This window comes from Tenrec ecaudatus, chromosome 4 (assembly GCF_050624435.1).
Source record: "Tenrec ecaudatus isolate mTenEca1 chromosome 4, mTenEca1.hap1, whole genome shotgun sequence".
In the NCBI taxonomy this organism is placed as follows: domain Eukaryota; kingdom Metazoa; phylum Chordata; class Mammalia; order Afrosoricida; family Tenrecidae; genus Tenrec; species Tenrec ecaudatus.
This window is the reverse complement of record NC_134533.1, coordinates 55,935,868-55,957,151: the sequence shown is the minus strand read 5'-3', so window position 1 is coordinate 55,957,151 and position 21,284 is coordinate 55,935,868. Positions and strand designations below refer to the sequence as shown.

General features: G+C 44.7%; 1 protein-coding gene across 1 annotated transcript in view; it reads left to right on the top strand.

The window, feature by feature from the left end:
• The first annotated feature begins 2,927 nt into the window (after window positions 1–2,927).
• PDE3B (phosphodiesterase 3B) overlaps window positions 2,928–21,284 on the top strand; it is a 149,941-nt gene continuing 131,584 nt past the window's right edge. The window contains exon 1 of the mRNA XM_075546017.1: window positions 2,928–3,948. Within this exon, the coding sequence (XP_075402132.1) occupies window positions 2,992–3,948 (957 nt within the window). The 5' untranslated portion in view covers window positions 2,928–2,991. The remainder of the gene's footprint in view (window positions 3,949–21,284) is intronic.

Below are 21,284 nucleotides of genomic sequence, written 5' to 3'. Positions count from 1 at the left end.
TGCAGCTTATTGGTGTGGGTACTTAAAATGTGGAAAAAGGCAAAATCCCCATCTTATAGAATAGGCACATGGGAAGACTTGATCATTGGAGCTTCAGGGCAAAAACCCCCACCAACAGAAATGAATAACGTATAGGGGATGCTATATGACCAATAGATAGGTACTGAGCACAAGATCACAAGACTGTGGAAGGGTATTTCTAGGTGGTGAAATCACAAGCAGGGAAGACAAATGAGTCTGGGGTGGAGAGGTGCTGAGAGGACGCAAAGGTATATAGAGACTTTAGATCTGTCCCTTTCCCCTTCAGCTCCCCCCAGCATCTAGATGGCCATAAGAACTTGAGCCCAAAGACAAAGGCTAAGTAATTTTATTGGCTTTGAGTCTGGCAGGAAAATAATTAAATAATTTGACCTTTGAGAAATGTGGCCTAGTAATAATCTTCAACAAAGACTGTAAACAAAGAAGGGAGTTGCTATAAACATAACTTGCTCGTTCATTTTGTGCATATTTTTAGTTAAGTTCAACTTCTGAGGGTCTTTGGTCACATCCTTACATTTTATTTTGGAATCCTCTCAGGTGCTGGGTTGGCATTCGGAGGGACCTGCTGCCGTGCTGAGTGCGAGAGTTGGGCTTTTAACCACACAAGGACCTGGCAGGACAGAAGCCTGAAGAATGGGCAATGTAAGAGAGTTTTCGGGAGAGGGCTTTGGACTTTTATCTGTCACTGATACGAACGCCTTCATTTTTATTGGTCAGCCCTGAGAGTTTGGTTTAATTTGGTGGTACAAATAACTCCAAGTTTGCTCTTGGCACCCTGAAAGGTGGATCCTGAGGATGCCTATATATTTTTGGCATATCGAAATTATAGCTTTCTAAGACTGGAGGGGACCTTGGAGGTCATCTAAATTAAATTGCTTCATTTGACAATTGAGAAGAGTGAAGTCTATAAAAAGTAGGTGACTTGCTTAGGGTCAGGATGAGTGGCAGGGCTAGAGCTGGAAGGCACTGGTTCAGTCCACGACCCTTTCCATTACTATGCCTCTATTTCCTATGGTAGTCCCAGGTTACCACATAATGATTAGTTTGCGCTAATTTTCTAATCAATGTATGATGTTCTACGAGTCTATAATGGGCATTTTATTAATGCTGGTGCTCAAGTTTGTCATGCTCTTATGTGCAAGCCCTTAATGGATTTACTGAATTTCCTTCCTTCATCTTTGACTGGTGGCGATGAATTGGTGCATTTTGCTTTAAAATATATTTGTAAATTTTGCAGAAATTATATATGTACACTTGGTTTTCAATTTTCAAGGTAGAAAAAGAAGGCACAATGGATTTTTCTTTTAGGATGAGAGTTTGAGAGATCAATTTGAATACAATTTTTTCCTCCTTTATTCAATATACAGAAAAAGGAGAGGCGTTCTGTTTTTTAAATTTTGGTCAAATTCTTTTGCTAATTTTTCACTGATTTCTACTTACATGTGCACCGTGCCCATATACGAAAATGGTCTGTTTTAGGTTATGCTGTGGGCAGAGATTAATTGGTGAAAAATGGGCCTGTTTGTGGGATTTACCACACAGTAAGGTTTCTCATCTCCCTGGAAAAATGTGCAATTAGCTCTTTGAGCAATGCAGGTCTGTCATGAGGTTGGAGGGAGCGTTTTGGTGGAGGGAAACACAGTTCACTCTCTAAGGCAGTTATGATTGGTCCGATTCCAGAACAGCCCCATTGCAACAGCTGAGTTCCTTTCTTCCCGCTTTCAAGTCCTGCGCGCCGCTGGTTTCATCACAGATAGCATCTTAATTGGGCTTCTTTCAAAGATCAGGGATCCAATGGTTTGGGGGGAATGGTTTTGGGGAAGAGGCCTGCTCTCCTCCCCACTCCCTCTGCTCTCTAGAAGGGCTAGACGGAGTGAGACAGCGTGAACTTGGCACGGAGTGAGTTTGTGACAGTCCATTTTCTACGCAGCATGGTCAGAGGCGCGCGCAGACGTGGGCCAGGGATTATGATGGCTAGGGTGCAAATCAGAGGATGGGATGTTGGATCCTCACCTGTGCAGATGGTTCCCGAGGGAGCCGGGCTCGCAAAGGCTTGGGTGGGCCCAGAGAGCAGTCCACGTGCGCTCTCCTCCCGTCAGAGCCCCTGCAAGCGGCCGGGGCCTGCTCCGTGGCCCGCGAAGCCACATTGCAACGGAGGGCGGGCGGGCAGACCCAACCGCAATGCTGAAGCGTTTCTCTGTGTCCCACAGCTCGGCTGGAGCAGTCTGGGCGCCCACCCCAACGGCCCTGAGGCCAGACGTGGCATCCCTTCTCAGCCGGGTCTGCCCCCAGGCAAAGGTCCCCTTGCCCCGCGAACTGTTGGATCTTGGTCTAGTGTCACAGACTTACCCCCGAGGGGAACCTGCCCGCCTGGGAGCCCAGGAATGGCGGGCTCGCCCGCTTCCACCCGGAGGGGCGCCCCGCGCGCAGCTCCCCCGGCCCCGCGAGTCTTCGGGGTGCCGCGCCGCGCTAAGTCGCGCGGCCCGGCCGGAGGCTGCGCCCGAGGCGGCGGGACCGGCGGCGGGGGCGCGGGGGCGCGCGGGCGGCGGGCGGGGCGCGCGCCCGGGAGGGGAGCCGCGCGGGGGAGGAGCGCACGCCTCCAGCCCGCCCGCCCGCGCGCCCAACGGACCAGGCTGCGGCCGCGAGCTAACTGTTGCCGCGCCGCGGGAGCCGGCCGCCACCGCCGAGTCTCCCTCCAGTCCCGAGGGGCGGGCCACGGGGGCGCGGGCGCGAGCGGCCCCGGAGCGAAGCGCCTTCCGTTCCCGGCGTCCCCACCATGTCCCGGACCCCGCCGCTCCTCCGCCCGCGCGGCGGGGACCCCGGGCCGCGGCGGCGGGCGCAGCCCTGACGCGCTGTGGAGCCGGGGGGCGCGGGGCGCCCCGAGCGCCAGGGCCGGGGGTCCCGGAGCGCGAGCGGCCGCGGCGTCCGAGCCGGGCGCGCTGAGAGCCGGCCATGCGGAGGGACGAGCGAGACGCCAAAGCCATGCGGTACCCGCCGCCTCCGGACGGGGCCGGCTCGCCCGGCGAGAGCCAGCGCAACGGCTACGTGAAGGGCTGCGTGAGCCCCCTGCGGCAGGACCCTCCGCGCGGCTTCTTCTTCCACCTCTGCCGCTTCTGCAACGTGGAGCTGCCGCCGCCCGCGCCGGCCGGCCGCTTCTCCCGGGCGCGCCTCGCGCTCGGCGGCGCCTTGGCCGCCTTTGTCCTGGCCCTGCTGCTCGCCGCGGGGCCCGGGGGCTGGGCTGCGGGCGCCGCGCGCCTGCGGAGCCTGCTGGGCGTCTGCTCGCGCAGCCTCAGCCCCCTCTTCAGCATCGCCTGTGCCTTCTTCTTCCTCACCTGCTTCCTGACCCGGCCCCAGCGGGGCCCCGGGCCGGCCCGGAGCGGCGGCGGCTCCTGGTGGCCGCTGGCGCTGCCCGCCTGCTGCTACCTGGGGGACTTGTTGGCTTGGCCCTGGTGGTCTCCGCCGGGGGCGCGCGGAGATGCCGAGCCCCCCGAGCCGGCGGCGGCGGCGGCGGTGGCGGGCAGGCTGCTCCTGGTGCTGAGCTGCGTGGGGGTGCTGTCGCTCGTGCCCCCGCTGAGGCTCCGCCACAGCATCCTGGTGCTGCTCTTCGCCAGCTGCGTCTGGTGGGTCGCCTTCTCCGGCCTGGGCGCGCTGCCCGCCGCCCTCCGGCCGCTGCTGGCCTGCCTGGTGGGGAGCGCCGGCTGCCTGCTCGCCCTGGCGCTGGATCACTTCGTGCAAGTCCGGGCGGCCCCCCACCACCCTCGGCTGTCCAGCGCCGCCGAGGACAAAGTGCCTGTGATCCGGCCCCGGAGGAGGTCCAGCTGCGTGTCGCTCGGCGAGACCCCCGCCGGTTACTACGGCAGTTGCAAAGTGTTCAGGAGACCCTCGTTGCCTTGCATTTCCCGGGAGCAGGTACGGGACCCCTAGGGGAGGCTTGGTGGGGAGGGGAATTCGAGTCGGGTGAACGGGTTTGCCAGCGAGCGAGCAGGTCAACTTTCAGGGAAGAGGGGCGGGCGGGGTGGGGGGGTGTGTTGGAGGAGAAGGACGGGGTGTGAGTTGATAAGCTTTTTATACGGGATAGAATTCCCCCAGCACAGACAGTTTTACAAATATGTTGAAGCAAGGACCGTTTGCCTTGGGAGTGCACCGTCCCAGGACACTTTTCCCAAGACTTTGTTTCTGCAGCAGCTGAGTTCTCAGGAGAACGAGCAGGATTATCTGTGGTGTAATTGCTGCCTCCGACTTGTGGCCCAGACACATGCATGTGTTTGGGGGGGGCGGGCTCTGATCTGTGATAAAATTAATTTCTTAGAATGAATTTATATAAATATGAGTCTACATACACAGATTTTTAATCAATGTGGTTTTGTTATAACTAATAGGGGGTTGGAGAGCCTATAATTAGAACATGGATATGAACGTTTGAACTGAGACCTGTTAATTCAGAAGAAAAGTCTATTCGAAAGAATTTTTATTTTGGGAAAAAAAATTTTCCCCCCTTAATTCATTTAAGCAATATAGGCAAATGCGATCTTTTATAAACTCATGGCTCCTGTTAGCTTGTTGCATAATTTGGAGATATTTTTTCCCAATACAATTTAACCTTTAAACTTAGTAATGCCTGGACAGATGTCAAAAGCATTTTTAATTTGCTTTTGTAGTTTTAAGTTGCTTTTAAGGGAATTGAAATCGTCATCAGGGAGTGAGCATGTTTACCTAACCTTGGAAAATAGACCTGTTTTACTTCATGTGCAGTACAATCTATCACTTGTATATGGTCTTTCTGGCTGTAGTCTTGCAAATCCCATCAAAGGATTTCATAGAAAGAAGAGCCAGGAGCGGAGTTTATCCTTTGGATCTGGAATCCCTGTGCTGAGAAACTCCTAGACTCGGGACAGAGAAAGAACTTAAGTAACATCAGAGGTGGTGAGCCAGGGACAGCGGCAGAGAAATGACAGCAGCAGAGGCAGTGGAACTAGGAGAGGGTCAGGACATGGTGAGGTGGCCAGCACACAGATGAGGAAGCTAAGTGTCTTCAGGATGGAGGGTTGATGGCACAGTATGGTGCTTCCAGGCACTTGGTGGAGCTAGGCTTTTAAACCCACAACCCATGGGCCTTCAGGTCATAGACTGTTTGGTAGAATGAGGTGCCTTTGGGATTACATAGGGAGAACTAAGAGGCTTTGCAACACTTACCCAAAGGGAGGCCAGTTGGCCCCAAAGGCTGAGAGTCAGAGGGCCAGGGAGATGCCTGCCAGTGGGAACAACTGATAAGCTAGCTGTCTTGACCAAAGAACTGTACCCTTAATCATTCCTGATCCTGAATTGTACACTCTTACTTCACCAGTAACGCACATAATCGTGAGTATTATCTGGGAGTTCTGTGCAGCCATTGCAATGGATTTTCCAACCCAGCAAAGTAGAGGGTGCCACGGAAGGGACAGTTGGTGTCAGAATTGGCAAAGAAGACTGGAGACAGGAGATGTATTTGACCTCTGCATCACAGGAATTAACCTTGGGCTGATGGTGGTAGTGATTCTTTGGTCCTCATGAGGAATTACAGGAGGTCAGACACCCTCTGTCATGTTATTTTCACTTCAAAGAGTGCAAGAAGTATAACCACCGTTCATTGATTATTAAATACAAATTGTTTTGCTTATATTCTTGGAAATCTCCATAGGAACCCTGTTTGGTAGATGACATTAACCTTATTTTAGAGATGAGAAGTGGAGAGATATTGAGATTACCCTGCTTCGCACATCTATTTTTTTCCAGTTCTGCCCAACAAAAAGGTTTTCTTTAAATAATACTCTACTATAGACACCATTAGTTTTTCCCTTTTAAATTTTTTAACAGTTTTATTGGCACTTCGTCCACATATCATACAATTCAGTGGTTTAACCCTTTCAAGAAGAGTGTTCAGTCGTCACCACAGTCAACTTTAGAACATTTTTTCCTTCTTTGTACTCAGTTATGATGTGATTGTTATTATTTAATTGTGGCAGAGATACACACAACAAAACCATCTCCAATTCAACAACTTCTACATGTGTATTTTCGTGCCAGTGGTTATATTTTTCGTATTGTACAACCCTTATTAAGCCCTTTTCCAAATTATTCCACCACCATTTACACGAACTCAGTGCCTCCTAAGCAAAATCGCTTCCTCCTTTACCCCTGATAACCATAGGCCAAGTTTGGTTTCTTTCTTTTCCTGTAGTTTTCTTGATATAATGTGCACATATCATACACTTCCATAGTTAAATCGCTTTAAAAAGTGTTGTACACACATCCTCACAATCAGTTCTAATGCTCCCGCTCCCCCACCTTCATTGTTTGCTCCCCAACTCCCCTCACGCTTCCATGCCCACTGTCTGTATCAGTTATCGTCTCTGTGTGTCCACTCGTGTGCATCATAAACACCAATAGTTTCATACTCTTTAGTGACTGGGTTTTGCCCCAGAACCAGAATGTTTGAAACAAGTTTCTTGCCCTTAAACTATAGCCAATGCTTCTTTCCCTCTCCTCCCCTTCCAAATAATCTGCAGGCAGGCTGCCGCAGTGGTTGTTCTGACATGGCGGATTCAGAAAAACCCTCCGAGTTAGACACTGACCTGCCCTCTTCCCTGGGGAAGACACTTTCCTGTTTGAAATGGCTTTCGAAGCCCCTTTTGTTGTACTCACTTGGCCAAGTGCTTGAAAAACATTCTTAGGCTTTTTTGGTTTCTCACTTTCCTACTAACGATAACTGACAATGCTTCGATAAATGTGTCGGAGGAAAACTTGTGAGGAGTCACTGCGGAGCAAAACAGTACCAGCTGTTTGTATGGAATGGACTAGCATTTGGCATTTGGCTGTTTGTGACTAGACTGCATTTTTTTTTAAAGACTGGAAAAGTGTTTAAGTGGAGTTCCATCTCCGTGCAGGCCATTTCCTGGAGTTGTGCAGCATTACAGTAAAAACAAAGCTTTCATTGCAGTTCATTGGTGCGGGCCCTTATGTCTGTTCTCTTGCAGATTGAAATCCCTCGTCTTCCTGGGCCTAGTGGGATGCTCTTTCAGTCACAGCAGCCTCTCCAACCTGTAAACTAGAGCTCTTTGCTGCTGTGCTAGGTGGCTTCCTCAGCCCTAGCAGAGGAAGATGCAGTCTGCGCTGCTAAAACGCACATTCTCTTAGTGCAGAAAAGTCTTATTATTCACACTCCATTCTGAATGGGAACATTTTGGGGGGATCTTAAAATACACACTAACAGTTTGGGGGTGTATGTAGGTCACAAAATAATAATACTCTGGCATGCAAAGAAAAGAATATTTTTAACCTCGCAGTAGTGGACATAACTGGAATTTTTACTTAATGTTTGTTTCATATGAAGTGCATCAGTGGGTCTGTGGTTTGTTTGCAGGGCATATTCATGGCACAGAAGGGCGTTAGGAGATCAGTACTTTCATGGAACTAAAAGACCAAGAGACTTGCTCGTTTCCAAACTGCTAGGCTTTGTATCTGACAGTGGTAACAAACAAACAAACAAACACCACAACATTGTCTCACAACGTGTTTTTTGAAAGTCCTTGGGTAGAACCTTACTTAGGAGAAAATGCCCTGAACTCATTGGACGATCGAGGGTCAAGTCCTGGCTTTTACTGCTTGTTATCTGGACGGGCCAGGAACCCTTCTGTGCCAGATAGCCTGTCAAACTGAATTTATTAGCTTGCATTCTAAAAGGACTTTCACCTCCAAGATACATTCATTTTCATCCGTTTACACTTTTTGCAAAGTATAAACACAACTTCAAAAAGTATCGTTGTTGCAATTTTACTTACGTGTTGAAGGTTATATCACTAACCTCTATTTTCCAATGTGTAGTAATTGGAAAGTGAGCCGCTATTTTTAAATTTCTGGATAGAACTTTAAAAAGCGTATGTTGTTAGTGGCCGTTGAGTTGAATCCAATTCATGGGGCCTCAGCGTGCAGAGAAGAATTGCTGTGTTGCCGTGCTAGTGGTAACTTCACCTTAACCCAGGAACCTTTTAAGAAGCACAGGCGAACTCATTTTTGCCAGGATTACAAAATTATGCCTGTATTTGCTTAAGAATTAAACATATTCATTCGCTTTTTAGAAAACCACCTGGAAACTCATCACTGTCATTATTTTTTGTTGTATGAGAATAGATGTGAAGTATTCACTAGGATTTATGTTGGGCATGGGTGGGGGCTTCTGTGTTGGAGTCGACTTGATGTGAGCTGGAGAGTTAGGGACCATATGGAAACATAAGGACACACTTAGAAATCATTACGTTTTCATGATTAGGTTGATAATACATGCTGAAGTTGCTGTTCATGTTCAGTGCTTCCCTTCATTAAAAAACATTTTAATCAAAGGATTTTGAGAGTCCAGGTCTAAATCTGGTTCCTACTGACTCTGCCCTCCTTTGTGAGCTAATCCAAAACCATATGGAAGGAAGCATTAGTTTGTAGTATGTTTGTCAGGAGTCGGCTGAGATGAGTGAATAGGAAATTAAAAAAAAAAAATCGGTTGTCTGAATAGAAGTTTTGACCAGAACTTTAAAACTACATTTTCTGCCATTTTAATTGTATATTCTACAACTTAATTTTCAGCTTTCAGCCAGATCATTTTACGTGTGATCGAGTAAGTAAATATGAGGTTTTGAAAGACATAAGTTAGTGTGTGAGATATTTTTCTATACCTAAAATGCTAAGTGCTTTCTAAATGGTTAGGTAAATATTTAAAAGTTCTGTGGCCTTAAAGCCTGTAAATATTATTTAAAGTGTTAATTTTATTTGAAAAAGGTGCACACATGTAGTGTGCAGGCAAAAAAATAAAATTAAAGTTTAAGTCATTTTCCTGCCTCCTACCCAGAAGAGTTTACAAGGCACGTCATACATATCCCACGGTGAATTTTGAAGAATACTATAGTGTTGGTGAAATGTTTTATGAATTCATTTAGTTTTATTCAAAATCATGTCAATATTAAGGACAGGGTAGACCTGCCCCTTGGATTTCTGAGGGTGTAATTTTTTACTTTGGAGGAGAAAGCCGAGTCTTTCTCCTGAGGAGCGCCCGGTGGGTTTGAACTGAGGACCTTGTGGGTTGCAGCCCAATGCAGCGACCACGCCACCAGGACTCTGTAAAATGTCAGTTTGTGTAATAACCTTAGATTCTGCCTAGTAGCTATTGTATGTACTGTTATTGTTGCCTTTCAAAAACAGATTTGACCAAATAATTTCTTCTGTCTTATGGGCTCATTGTCCACAGGTTAACATTCATGCCCTTGAGCCTGGCTTCATAAACAACCTTTAACTTTTTTTTTTTTTAAGCAGATAAAAACCTTTTCATCTCCCTACATTCATCCTTTGCTCTAGCTATTCAAAGGCAGCTGTTACTACTGAGCCTGTGAATTTTTACCTTTTACTTCGCATTCCCACTGGTTACATTTCCTTTTAGGGAACCCAGGAGATGAAGAAATCTTACCCATCACAGTGATACGAATATATATATATTCACTGCCAGCCAGTCAGTCCTGACTCACAGAGACGCTATAGGACAGAGTACAGCTGCTCTCTAGTTTCCCAAGGCTATCCTCAGTTGTGCCGGCTAGCTCCAAATATATGGTAAAAGGTCGTACCCCTGGGTAAAGGAGGTAGGAGAGAGGCAGAGGAACAAAAACAAAACAGAACAAAAAACCCTTTTCATGTAACTTAGATAAAAGTTGACCGAACAGATCACCAGTTTTATATTCAGCAGTTCATGCACATTTTCTTTGAGCTCGTCCATTGCAGTCCCCTCAGTGGACCTTCACTTACTCCATCTTCTCCCTGGGTTCTCTGCTTCCATCCCTCCTTTCCTAACCTGCAATACTCTGTCTTTGGATAAAAGCAGCCCTTTTGATCTTAAATGGTTGGTTATTCTAATGTAGGTTGAGGGACAGGGGGAGTTCAGCTCAGACCTGACCGGTGACTAAGAGCCAGTCTTAGGGATGTCACCGGTCTCTGACCAGGAAGCCTCGGCTCTTAAGATCTGGGTAGTGTTGTCCCACCCGTTCCTCCCACTCTAGCCGGGACCTGTGGATGCAGTGTCTTTCGGAGCAGTTGGGGATGGTAGCTGGTTGCTATGGGTTGGAACTGATGTGATGCACCCAGCCACTACCACCACAACCAATTTCCCTAGTTCACCATCTCTTTTATTAAGTTTCATTTATTTAGTATATGCATTTATGTCCCTTTTTCGAAAATGACTTTTTAAATTGTGAATTGGGTGGAGGCCGTGTACATTGCAGACCGTCAGCTCTGCATTCAATAGCTTAAATCCCTCAACATCCCACCCTGACCCCATCCTGTATCCTGATCCACTGCTTCATCTTCACACCCCGGCCATTCCTCCCTCGGGAACCTTCCAAGACTGTGTTCCTTTTGGCATATATCTTTGTCTTGGTTTTTATCCTTACTGTAGGGGTCTCCTATGATACCTCTGCTTTTATGATTGACTGATTTCACTCAGCCTGAAGTTCTCCTGGTCCATCCATGTCATGAGGTGTTTCCTGGTTTCACCATTGTGTTTTAGCGATGTTTTTAGTTTTTTTACTATTCTCTTCTTTATCCATTCTTCTACTGATAGGCATTTGGACTTTTTCCAACTTCTTGCTCTTGTGAACAGTGCTGTGGTGAACACAGGCATGCATATGTTTGTTCTTGTATGGCTGTGTGTGTTTTTTGAGGGTAGATACACAACAGAGTGCTGGCTGGTATAGAATTTCTATTCGGGCCCTATTGATTCCCACAATGGCTGTACCTGTTCCCTTTTTTATTCCTTATGTTGTTTGTGTCTTTTGTTTGTTTCTTCATCAGCCGTGCTGGAAGTAGGCTTCCTTATTTGTCTTTAAAAACAACAGCTCTGTAGCTGGGTTGGTTTGTTTTCTGTTTTATATACTTCAAGTCTTTGTTTTCCCTTTTTGCTCCAGGTGGGAAAGGCCAATAGTTGCCGCTAGATAACTTTGTCTTTGAGGACTCTGGTATGCCAGTTGACCTCCTTGTTCCCAAAGGCGATAGTCATTTTGGCAACTCAGTGGACACTCTGTCAATTCCTGGAGCCACGTTTTTCACCACTGCTCTCAGTACCGCTCTGAGCAGCTTCTTGCAACATCAGCCACTCTTGATCAGTGCAGTCTCCTTAAATGGTTGAACATTAATTTGTTGTTGTTGTTGTTGTTGTTGTTGGGGAGAGGTAGTGCCATCTTATTTTGATCCTTCTATGTCATCCATGGCTTTGCCCATAGAGTTTTTCAGTAATGCAACTGGAGGCTTGAATTTTCTCTTTGGTTTACTTCAGCTGGAGATATGCCAGTCATGTCCTTACCTCGTATTTTTTTAATTCCAGGTTTATGTACATTTCATCACCTTCCTTCGTCTTCTCAAACGGTGTGTGTGTACACACACGCTCAAATACTGTTTCCAGACTCACCTATAAGAGGATGCATTAAAAAACAGATAGGATGCATTACTTGTTGATATGGTTTTATTTATAATTTTAATTCTTTCTGATCACATTTGTATATTATAGTTTGCTTATATTGTCTTTATGATTGTCATAATTACTAAACTTTTTTTTCCTTTTTTTCAGCATTGCTCTATGATAGGTGCTCTGGGAGAAATAGGGGGATTAAACGTAATATCTTTTTAAAAAATCTATTAGGCACATATGGGTAAACTTGCTTACTATGAGAGAAAATTAAATTAATGCTATATTTCCAGTCTGAGTACCTTATTGTGGGAAGGGAAACACATGATTGATTTTTAATGAGCATGTACTGAAAATCTTCCTAGAGGAGGCATTTGAAGGATATATAGGACTTGATTAGGTAGAGACATACATATGTTGTGACTGATAAGAAACAATCTGACGGTTAAGAAGAAGTTCATGGCTTTCTTCTGGACAGCTACTAAGTAAGGGGACTAGGATTTATGTTGGAATGTTACAGGAATAGAGATGGGAAGATGGCTGAGTAATGTATGTAGGGGCTTGAATGCTATCTCCAATTTTTAATTTTACTTTGTTGGCAGTAGAAAGCCATTGGAAGATTTTCCTTTATCTTGGGGAGATTACTGACAATGTGGAGGAGAGATCAGAATCAACATTTTGAGGTCAGGGAGGCTCGCTACGCATCCACATGAGAGCCTTTGAGGACAGTGGAAGTGAAAAGGTGTGGTGACTGGTGAACTAAGGGGTCCTGAAGGTCGTGTTCCATGTGTGGGGAACTGGAAGGTGGTGGTGGTAGGTGGCTTCATGCTGGTCTGACTCAGTGACCCTGTGCACAACAGCAAAGCACTGCAGCATGGCTAGTGGGGCTGTTAGCGGGGCTGATCGGGAACATGAGAAAAAGCCAGTTTGGGAAAAATGACACAGAGTTTGATTTTCTTGATTAATACATGCTGCTTTTAAATGCATGTGTTTGCTTTCTCTAAATAAGCTCCCTGAATACAAGGATCGAACATTTTGTTCTAGCTTACCCACCGTGTATTCATAATGAATATCTCATGTTTACTCTTACTGTCATTTCCCGTAGTAGCACCAGGTTAACCTTGGGTGAAGGAAAGAACCAGGAGTAGAGACGAGTCCTGCTTGATTACCCTCTGTGGCATTTCATTAATAATACGCAGTGTTGCACAATGGTGCAGCCAGCCACCAGACTGCCTGAGCTTAAATGATACCACGGCCATTTTTTAAGTTCTAGAAATGGCTATGCCATTTAATTTATTTGTATCTCAGTTTCTCTATGTATGAATTGGGAACAATTAGCAGTATTTACTTCATTGAGTTGCTGGGTAGATTAAATGAGTTGATAATTTGCAACATTAGTATTTACTTCATTGAGTTGCTGGGTAGATTAAATGAGTTGATAATTTGCAACATTCTCAGAACCTTGTGTGACATCTGGCCAGCTTCCATTTGGTTAGCTGCTATTGATACTATTATTGCTGCTCTTATTAGAAGTTGAAATAATTAGCCTCAAATTACTTGGTAGCTTATACCAAATTACTGTAAAATAAGTGATCAAATTATTCGTTTTCTCAGACAGTTCCTTTTCATTGTCTTTATATTTTCTTCCAACCAGTATAAAGTTAAAATGCCTTTTTTAGAGGGGGCAATTCTTTCAGCAACTTGTCAGTAAAGAAATGTGATGATTTCAAGTGTGGTCAAAAGAGTTAATTTAGATACCTTGTCTTTGGGAAGTTCAGAGTTGAAGGGGAAGTAGCTTTGTTCGTAAGAAGAACTATTTGTCAGCTGCTACCAGTGTAGCTCACTGCCTCTTAAGCTGATTGCCCCAGCCTGTCGCTCTGGTGCTGGAGGTGTGCTGGGGCTTCACACTGTCACCCTGTAGGGTGATTCTTGCTTCCTAGTTAACTGTCTGCTAAACTTGTCCACTGTGCAGCAGCCCCACCCCAGGGATGGCAGGTGAGAGATAGGAGAGAAGGGACTGATGGAGCCCCTCTGCCTCCCTGCCTCCCCGCAGTGTTGGGCATCTTGTAGTGCTTGCTGAGCTGGGTGCTTAGATGGCACTTTTTTTTTTTTATTTCTAGAGAAAACAGTATCATCAGTGAAAATTTACTAGTTCTTATAGTTTGCCAAGGAATACGATAGTAGTAAATTTTTTAGCCACAATTATCTAACAAACTGCAAATGTCCTATTTTTAGTAAAGTACATCCACCTGCTCACCCAGATATCTACCTGAGGAATGCCTTTTTAGTTTAAAGATACTTTTTTTAATGATTGTGTTTTCTTATCATGTTTATACCTGTTTTGGCTTACTGAGCAGAATTTACTATTTCCTCTGCTTACTGAACAGGTGAAAATGATTATTTTCATGCTACACAAATGTTTTCATTTTTGACACAATGTATCTTTTGTGCTGTGATACAACGATGTCTTAATTGACTTGTGAATGGTTTCTGTATTGTTAATCTCAACTTCCTGTGTATTTTGAGTTCTTATTTACCTGCTTTTTAAATAGATATTTTCTTTGTTACTTGCTGTTAGCTGAGGAGCCCTGGTGGTGTAGTGGTTACAGTTGGGCTGCAATCCCATGGTTGGCAGTTCGATGCCACCATCCGTTCTGAGGGAGAAGACTGGGCTTTCGACTCCCTTAAGCAGTTCTAGTCACGGAAACCCACAGGGGTCGCTGTGCGTCAGCATTGACTGGTTGGCAGTGATTGCTGTTAGAGTCTATTTCATACTGTCACCCATCTCTCATAGACTTTCTCTTTCCTAGGTTGTTATAGACTTTCAATAGTGTGTCAGGAAACTAGTTAACCTACCTAATTAGAGTTGGTTGTAAAAATAGGGATGAAAGGAATGAAAAAGTGTTTCTCAGATGTAAGACTTAGTGATTTTGTAACATTTATTTCAACTACTCAGGTCTATTTTGCTTGTTTTGTTGAAGAATTTATAGATAGAAGAGGTGTTACCTAAATTATTTCAACATTTGTTGCCTGATATTGGTTTATTTTCTTCTTTATTAGGGAGATATACTTACCATAAAGCATACAGTTTAACGAATGTTCACATATATATTAAGAAGCCAAACTCACTGCCAGGGACACGGTTCTAACTCACAGAGTAGAACTGCCCTTTTGGGTTTCCATTACTTTACATCTTCATAGGAGTAGAAAGCCTCATCTTTCTCCTGTGGAGTAGATAGTGGGTTTGAACCACTGACCTTGCAGTTAGCAGCTCAATGTTTAACCCATCACACCACTAGAGTACTTTCATGTAATTAACCACTCGGATTTTGAGCTGAGACCAGAAGTATCAGAGACTGAGGCATGGAGACTCAAAGAAGCAGTGTTGAGACTATGGGGTACCTTCACCTCAACTGGCCCAAGGCTATGGGACCTTGAGACAGAATGACAGTGGGGCTGGCTTCCTAGCCCACAGAGGAAAAAGCCAAAAGACCACGTAGCGGAGAAGCTGGGGACCAGGGAGAGACTTGCCTGCTGGTTGAGGAGAGGTGTTGCAGTGGTCCAAAGACTGTGCCCTTACTCTTTATTGATCCTGACTTGTAGCAACCAATTAACTTCTCCAGTAAACCCCATAATTGTATTTTCTGAGTTCTGTGTGTCTATTGCAATGGATTATTGAATCCAGCATAGAAGTGGAGTCTTGTGGGAGAAACGCTTGGTAGTCAGATTAGATCATGAAAGATGGAGCGTGGAGGCGTGTCCGACCTCTGCCTCATGGCAATAGGGAAGCCAGAGGAGATGGCCCTCCATGCCGTTTACTGCAGTTGCTATTAAGTTGGCCTTTGTCTCATGGTGACAATGGGATTGGACCATTGTGATCCATGGGATATTTATTGGCTGATTTTTGGAAGTAGACCACCAGCCTCTCTCCCTAGTCTGTCTTAGTCTGGAAGCTCTACTGAAGCTTGTTCATCTCCATAATAACATGAATCTCTGCTCACTGATGGGTGGTCGCCTCGGTTGAGGTGTGTTGCTCAGGAATTGAACCCAGTCTCCTGCATGGAAAATGATAATTCTACCACTGAATGACTTTGACTTTGTGCAGTGGCAGTTTATATTCCTTTTTATTACCATTCCACCATTCTTTTGATGTAAACATTTGGCATACTTCTAGCTGATGGCAGGCAGGATGTGAAGCTTCTATGGCACTGGCGGACATAACTTCGTTTTAATAAGTATAAACGTTCCCAAATTTTAGATAACATTTTTTTTTCATTTTGAAAATATTGCAAATAGATCTTAGGAATGAATCATTTGTCTTCTTAGCTGGACAATTCTTAGAACTTATTTATCAGTCTGCTGATCTATTCCTTTTTCAGAGACCTAGGTACCACCCACATTTTTTTCTGACAGCCGTGTTCTTAACTACTTTTATGCGCTGGTGTGTGAGCTGCATGGTCTGCAGTTCGAAGCCACCAGCGGCTCCTCGAGAGCAAGACTGGTCTTTCTCCTCCCATACACAGTCACAGTCTTAGAAGCCCACAGGGGTCGATAAGAATCATCATTGACTCGATGGCAGTGAGTAACTTGATGCAAGCTCCCTGTTGTTTCCTTCAAGAATTTACTCGATGTTCTGTGCCTCAGATACCGAACACGCAGTGTCTGCTTTCACATGACTCTTACAGATGCATTGTTCACACTCCAAATTTCAGATTCCAACTGGAGACCTGTTCTCATCAACGATGGTGTTGAAGGAGAAGTGACCTTATGCAGACCTTATCTTGTCAGGCAAGCTCTGAGCAACGCCCCTTATCATGTTCTGCACACAATCACAGATCATGTGAACTGCTGCTGGGTCTTTTTTGTTCCTGCCATTTGTGAACTGAAGCATCTTGGCCGTTCCCAGGAGTCTGGAGGTGTACATTGATGTCATTGAAGTCTTGCTTTATGGATCCTCAGGGGCCCTTCCCCCTAATCCTGCGTCGTGTCAGAGTGATGTCAGTGTGGTTGATATCTCAGGCGTGGACTCCATTCTCCCAGCAGTTGTGGCAAAGTTCTGCACTCTTTGATATGTTATCAGGACTACATTTATTGGGCATGCTTGCATAGCCCTGGCTTTGGAAAATACTACCCGCCAGCATTCTAAGATAATTTTACCAGTATGCACACCCACCACTACTGTAAGAGATTTCCAGTGTTTTTGCTAACCCTGTGCAAAAGGTGAGGAGGCCAGGCTTGATCTCCTCCAGCCTCACAGGGAGAAGGAGAACCCACCTCCTCATCAACCCAAGGTGATGGACACAAGCAGAGGGCAGGCATGCCTCCACCCTCCATCCTCTTTACCCTACTCTAACGCAGCTGCTTCTTCCATGGCGGCACTCTACCTCTTTACTGGGTTTGATACGTGATCGTAAAGAACTCACTGACAATACTCAGGATTAAGTGGGTTTATTAGGGAAGTCAGGATCTATAACCTGTAAGAAGACGGATGGCCTTTGGTCCACAGTAATACCTCCCTTCAGCCAGCAGCCAAGTCTCTGTAGTCCTTAACCTCTCAGCTATATGGGCGCTAGGCCTCTCTGCCTCTCTGGACCAGGGAGCCAGCCGGACGCTATGCCTCACAGTCTGATGGTCTGTCTCTGTCCCCTGGTCTCCATGCAGCAGCCCCTGGTGCCTCTGGTCCCTGCCCTCCCCTCTCAGACAGGATTTTAAATGCACTCCACAGGTGGCCCTTTCCCCTTGTTGGTCCAGGGATTTCTCTCTGTTCCTGCTTCTGAGGCAGCTTATTCCTATAGTCAGGGGAGTGGCAACTAAAACAGACCATTCCCCAATTGTTACTTGTTTGCATCGTCCCACTCCATCATTTGTTGGTTGTTACAGAGACATGGATCAAAGAACCATGTTAATAAATTTCACTTCCCCACACACTTTTAATTCTAGCCATTCTGGTGAGGGCAATAGTATTCATTATGAATTTAATTTGCCTTTCCCTAATAATGCATATATTAAACATTTTTTTCTGAGTTTAATTTTCCTTTCCCTAATAATGCATATATTAAATATTTTTTTCTGTGTACTTCTTAGCCCCCAGTACTCCCTTTTGTAAAGTGTGTATTCAGAGATGGTCTGCTGTTCCCTCTCCCTCTCCTTTTTACTTTTTAAAATATTGGACTTAACAATTTTTTTTGAGTTCTATTTTATATCCTGGATAATGAGTCCTTAAAAAAATATGTTTTACAGATATCTTCTCCCACTTTGTGGCTGCCTTTTCACTCCCTTCACGTTGTCCTTGTGGAGCAGAATTTCTCCATTTAGTGAAGTTCTACTTATCGGTATTTTCTTCTGTGTTTAGTGTTTCTGTGGTTTAATTAAGGAATGTTTGCCTGACACTGTTATCTTCTGAGAACTTTATCACTTTAACTTTCACATTCATTTTGAAGTAATTATTGTGTGTGACATGAGGTCGTGGTCAGAATGCATTTATCTCCCAAATGGATACTCCATTTTTTAAGGGCCATTTCTCATCTGTGAATTCTGTGATCCTTTTGATCACAAATTAGGTAACTGTTTATACCTATTTCTGGGTTCTCTGGGCTCTGTTGATTTATTTTTATTCTATGACTATGGGAAACTTTTTTTGCTGGAGTTTTATAAGATGTAACCTCTAATGGTGTATGTAGATCTCCAACTTTGCTGTTCTTGGGTCTTTTTGTGCCCATCCAGGTCCTTTGCATTTCTTCCTACCTTTTAGAACTAATTGGTCACCTTCAACAAAACATTTACCCACTTGTTGGCTTTCGTTTCTCCCTACAATTATATCTGGGATTATTTTATTTCATGCAGTGCAGGCCTGATGGCACAGAATACTTTCAGGGTTTGATTAAAATAACTTAAAATTTTTTCACCTTCATTTTTGAAGCATATTGTCACGAGGAATAGAATTTAGGTGGGCTGTTGGTTTTTTCTTTCAGTGCTTTAAAAAAGCCATTCCTTGTGTTCTGGCTTCTATAATTCCTGATGCTTCTTTGAGGGACTGTGTTCCTGCCCCCACCTTCGCTGTCTCTGGCTGCTTTTAAGACTTTCTCTTTGGTTTTCAGCATTTGACTGTGATGTTCCTCATGTGGTTTTCTTTGTATTTATCTCCTTTGGGATTTGTTACAGTTTAATTGAAGGATTTATATCTTGCATCAGTTCAGTTTTTAAAATTCCTCTCTTCAAATATGACCTGCACTGCTCTCTTCTTTCTCTTGTTATGATTTTTATTTGTATTTCTCTTGAATTTTAGCATACTTTTAAATTCATTTCTCAAATTTGCCTAGTATTTCCTCTTAAGGAGCCCTGGAAACAGAGTGCGATGTACGTCAACTGCTAACCACAAGGCTAGCCAGCATTTCGAAACCACCAGCTGCTCCACAGGGGATAGACGAGGCTTTCTGTTCTTGTAAAGATTTACATGCTCAACAGCCCAAAGGGGCAGTTTGACTCTGTCCTGTAGAGTTGCTATGAGTCAGAATTGACTCAAGAGCAGTGAATTTGATTATTTTCTCTTCTGCAGTTTTTTCATTTTTCTTTTATTTTCCAGTTGCTTAATAAGAAATTATATATATGTGTTTATATCTATATCTAGAATACTTGGTCTTAGAAAAAGGTTTTCTAATTTGAGTGAAGGTTTACAAGCAGATCATCCGTTGTATATTCTATCATTTATTGTTTGAACACATCTGTTTCAGTCCCATCAGTGTCCCATTCTTATACCACTTCCGTCCAGCAGTTCCTATTTCTATTCCTCCTCCTCCAGGAACCCTCTGTTCTTGTGTAAATGGTTGCTTATTCTAGGAGGGGCATGAGTTCCGTTCCTGCCCTGAAGAAAGGGGGAATAAGGGGTACAGTCCAGGGGGGCCTCCAGTCTCTATCTGACCAGTGAGCTTGGTCACTTTTATGATGTTGTGTTCCACATTTTCTCCTCCTCGATCCAGGATCTTGTGACCCATTTCAGAGCAGCTGGTCGTGGTATCTGAGCACACTCGTTCTTCTGGTTTCAGGGCTATGCTGAGGTATGCCTTCATTGCCCATTGTTCTATTGCACTGTTTCCAGGTGCCTTTTGAGTTTCATCATTCTTTGCTTCACATGGGGAGAGACTCCTAGTTGCATCTTAAATGGCCGCTCACGAGCTTGTGAGACCCCAGTCAGTGCTCACTGAAGTAGGAGGTAGACCACTCACCGTCTTTGTGAACACTGCTATGCCAATTGACCTTGGTTTCCCAGAGACTGTGGTCTAGATCCCCCAGGCCCATCAACTCATTTTCTATTCTATTCTATATGAAGTTTTTACAGCATTGTCCTGTGTATACTCCAGTACCTGGAGGGATATATTCACCGCAAAGGTAAAATACACATGTGCAGTTTCCTCTGCCAAACCTATAGATGTATTTATGGTTATATTCCCGCTCGCCCTCCCACACCTGTGCAGCCATCAGGTCTACCTGTCCAGGCATCTCCCGGTAGATCACCACGACTGTAGCAATGTATTTGTCTCGGTTGCCTTGAGCTTTTGCAAGCCCCCATTGTCTTCCCTTGCCTCTATTATTTTTCCCTTGTCTCCCTCTTACTAACGTTTCCTTCACTCAGACACGAATATTTTTTGGTTTTATGTTTTTCAATGATCTTTTCTCAGTTTGTGACTTGTCTTTCTGCGTTATTTATATGTCTAAGTTAAATTTGCTTATCTTGGGCTCTTTATAGTTACATTAGTGCTCTTTATATTTGGGTAAGCAATCCTTTCTAACCCAATGGTCATAAAGATGATATTTTTTCATTAAAATTGTTTGTTTGTTTTTTATGTTTATCTTTGGTGTATTAGGAATGAAATTTTGTTTATAGTAAAAAACAATTAATTTTCATTTCATCAGTCAATTATTAGACTTTGGATAAATTTTGGGTTCTGTATACTGTGCCAGGTTTGTAGTTGCATGCTAATACTATTTTGTCATAATTACCATTTTCTTAGAAAACATGTCGATGTCCGGCAGGGCACATGGCCTCCCTGCTCTGTTCTTCACAGTGAAATTGGATACTCTTTGTCCTTTGCTTTGATCAAATTTCCCAAAATAATCCATCGAAATTTGGTTTGATGTTACATTTGGTTTATGATACTAGCTGTTCTTTTGCTGACTTCCGGGAATAAAATAAATTTTGATCTCATATTTTGTTCCTGTCCAACCTGTTAAACTCATATTATTTCCAATACTGGTGTGTTGATTTCTTGTTTTGTTTTGTTTCCGTTTTCCATTCGTCAATGTATACACATTTTGTTTCATAATTCTTGTTGAAATTCCCCGAGAGTCACAGCCTTCTTCCCACTGCCCGGGTTCCCTGTGTCCGTTCTTCTTTCTCCCATGCCCCTGCTGCTCCTGGAGCTTTGCTGTCGTGCACGGCTCTCCCTCTGGCCTTGTGTGGCTAATGGTTCTGAGGTGTCTGTTTCCCGTGAGTGTCGCTGTTCACTGCATAGGTCTGTCTGTTGTTTGGACTAACAGTGTTCCCGGAGCTGGGTTCATTTCCAGGTTAGGGGGATATCTCAGGGCTGTGGTCTCAGAGATTCTACTAATCTTCACCAGAGTCTAGTCTATTTAATAAGATTCTGAGTTATATTCTTAATTTTTCTCCAATTTTCTACCAAACATGATATGGTCTCAAACAAAGCAGTTGGTAGTGGCAGCCAGGCACCGTGTAGTTCCACTGGCCACCAGGCAGTGGAGGCTGGGGTTCATGTGATCC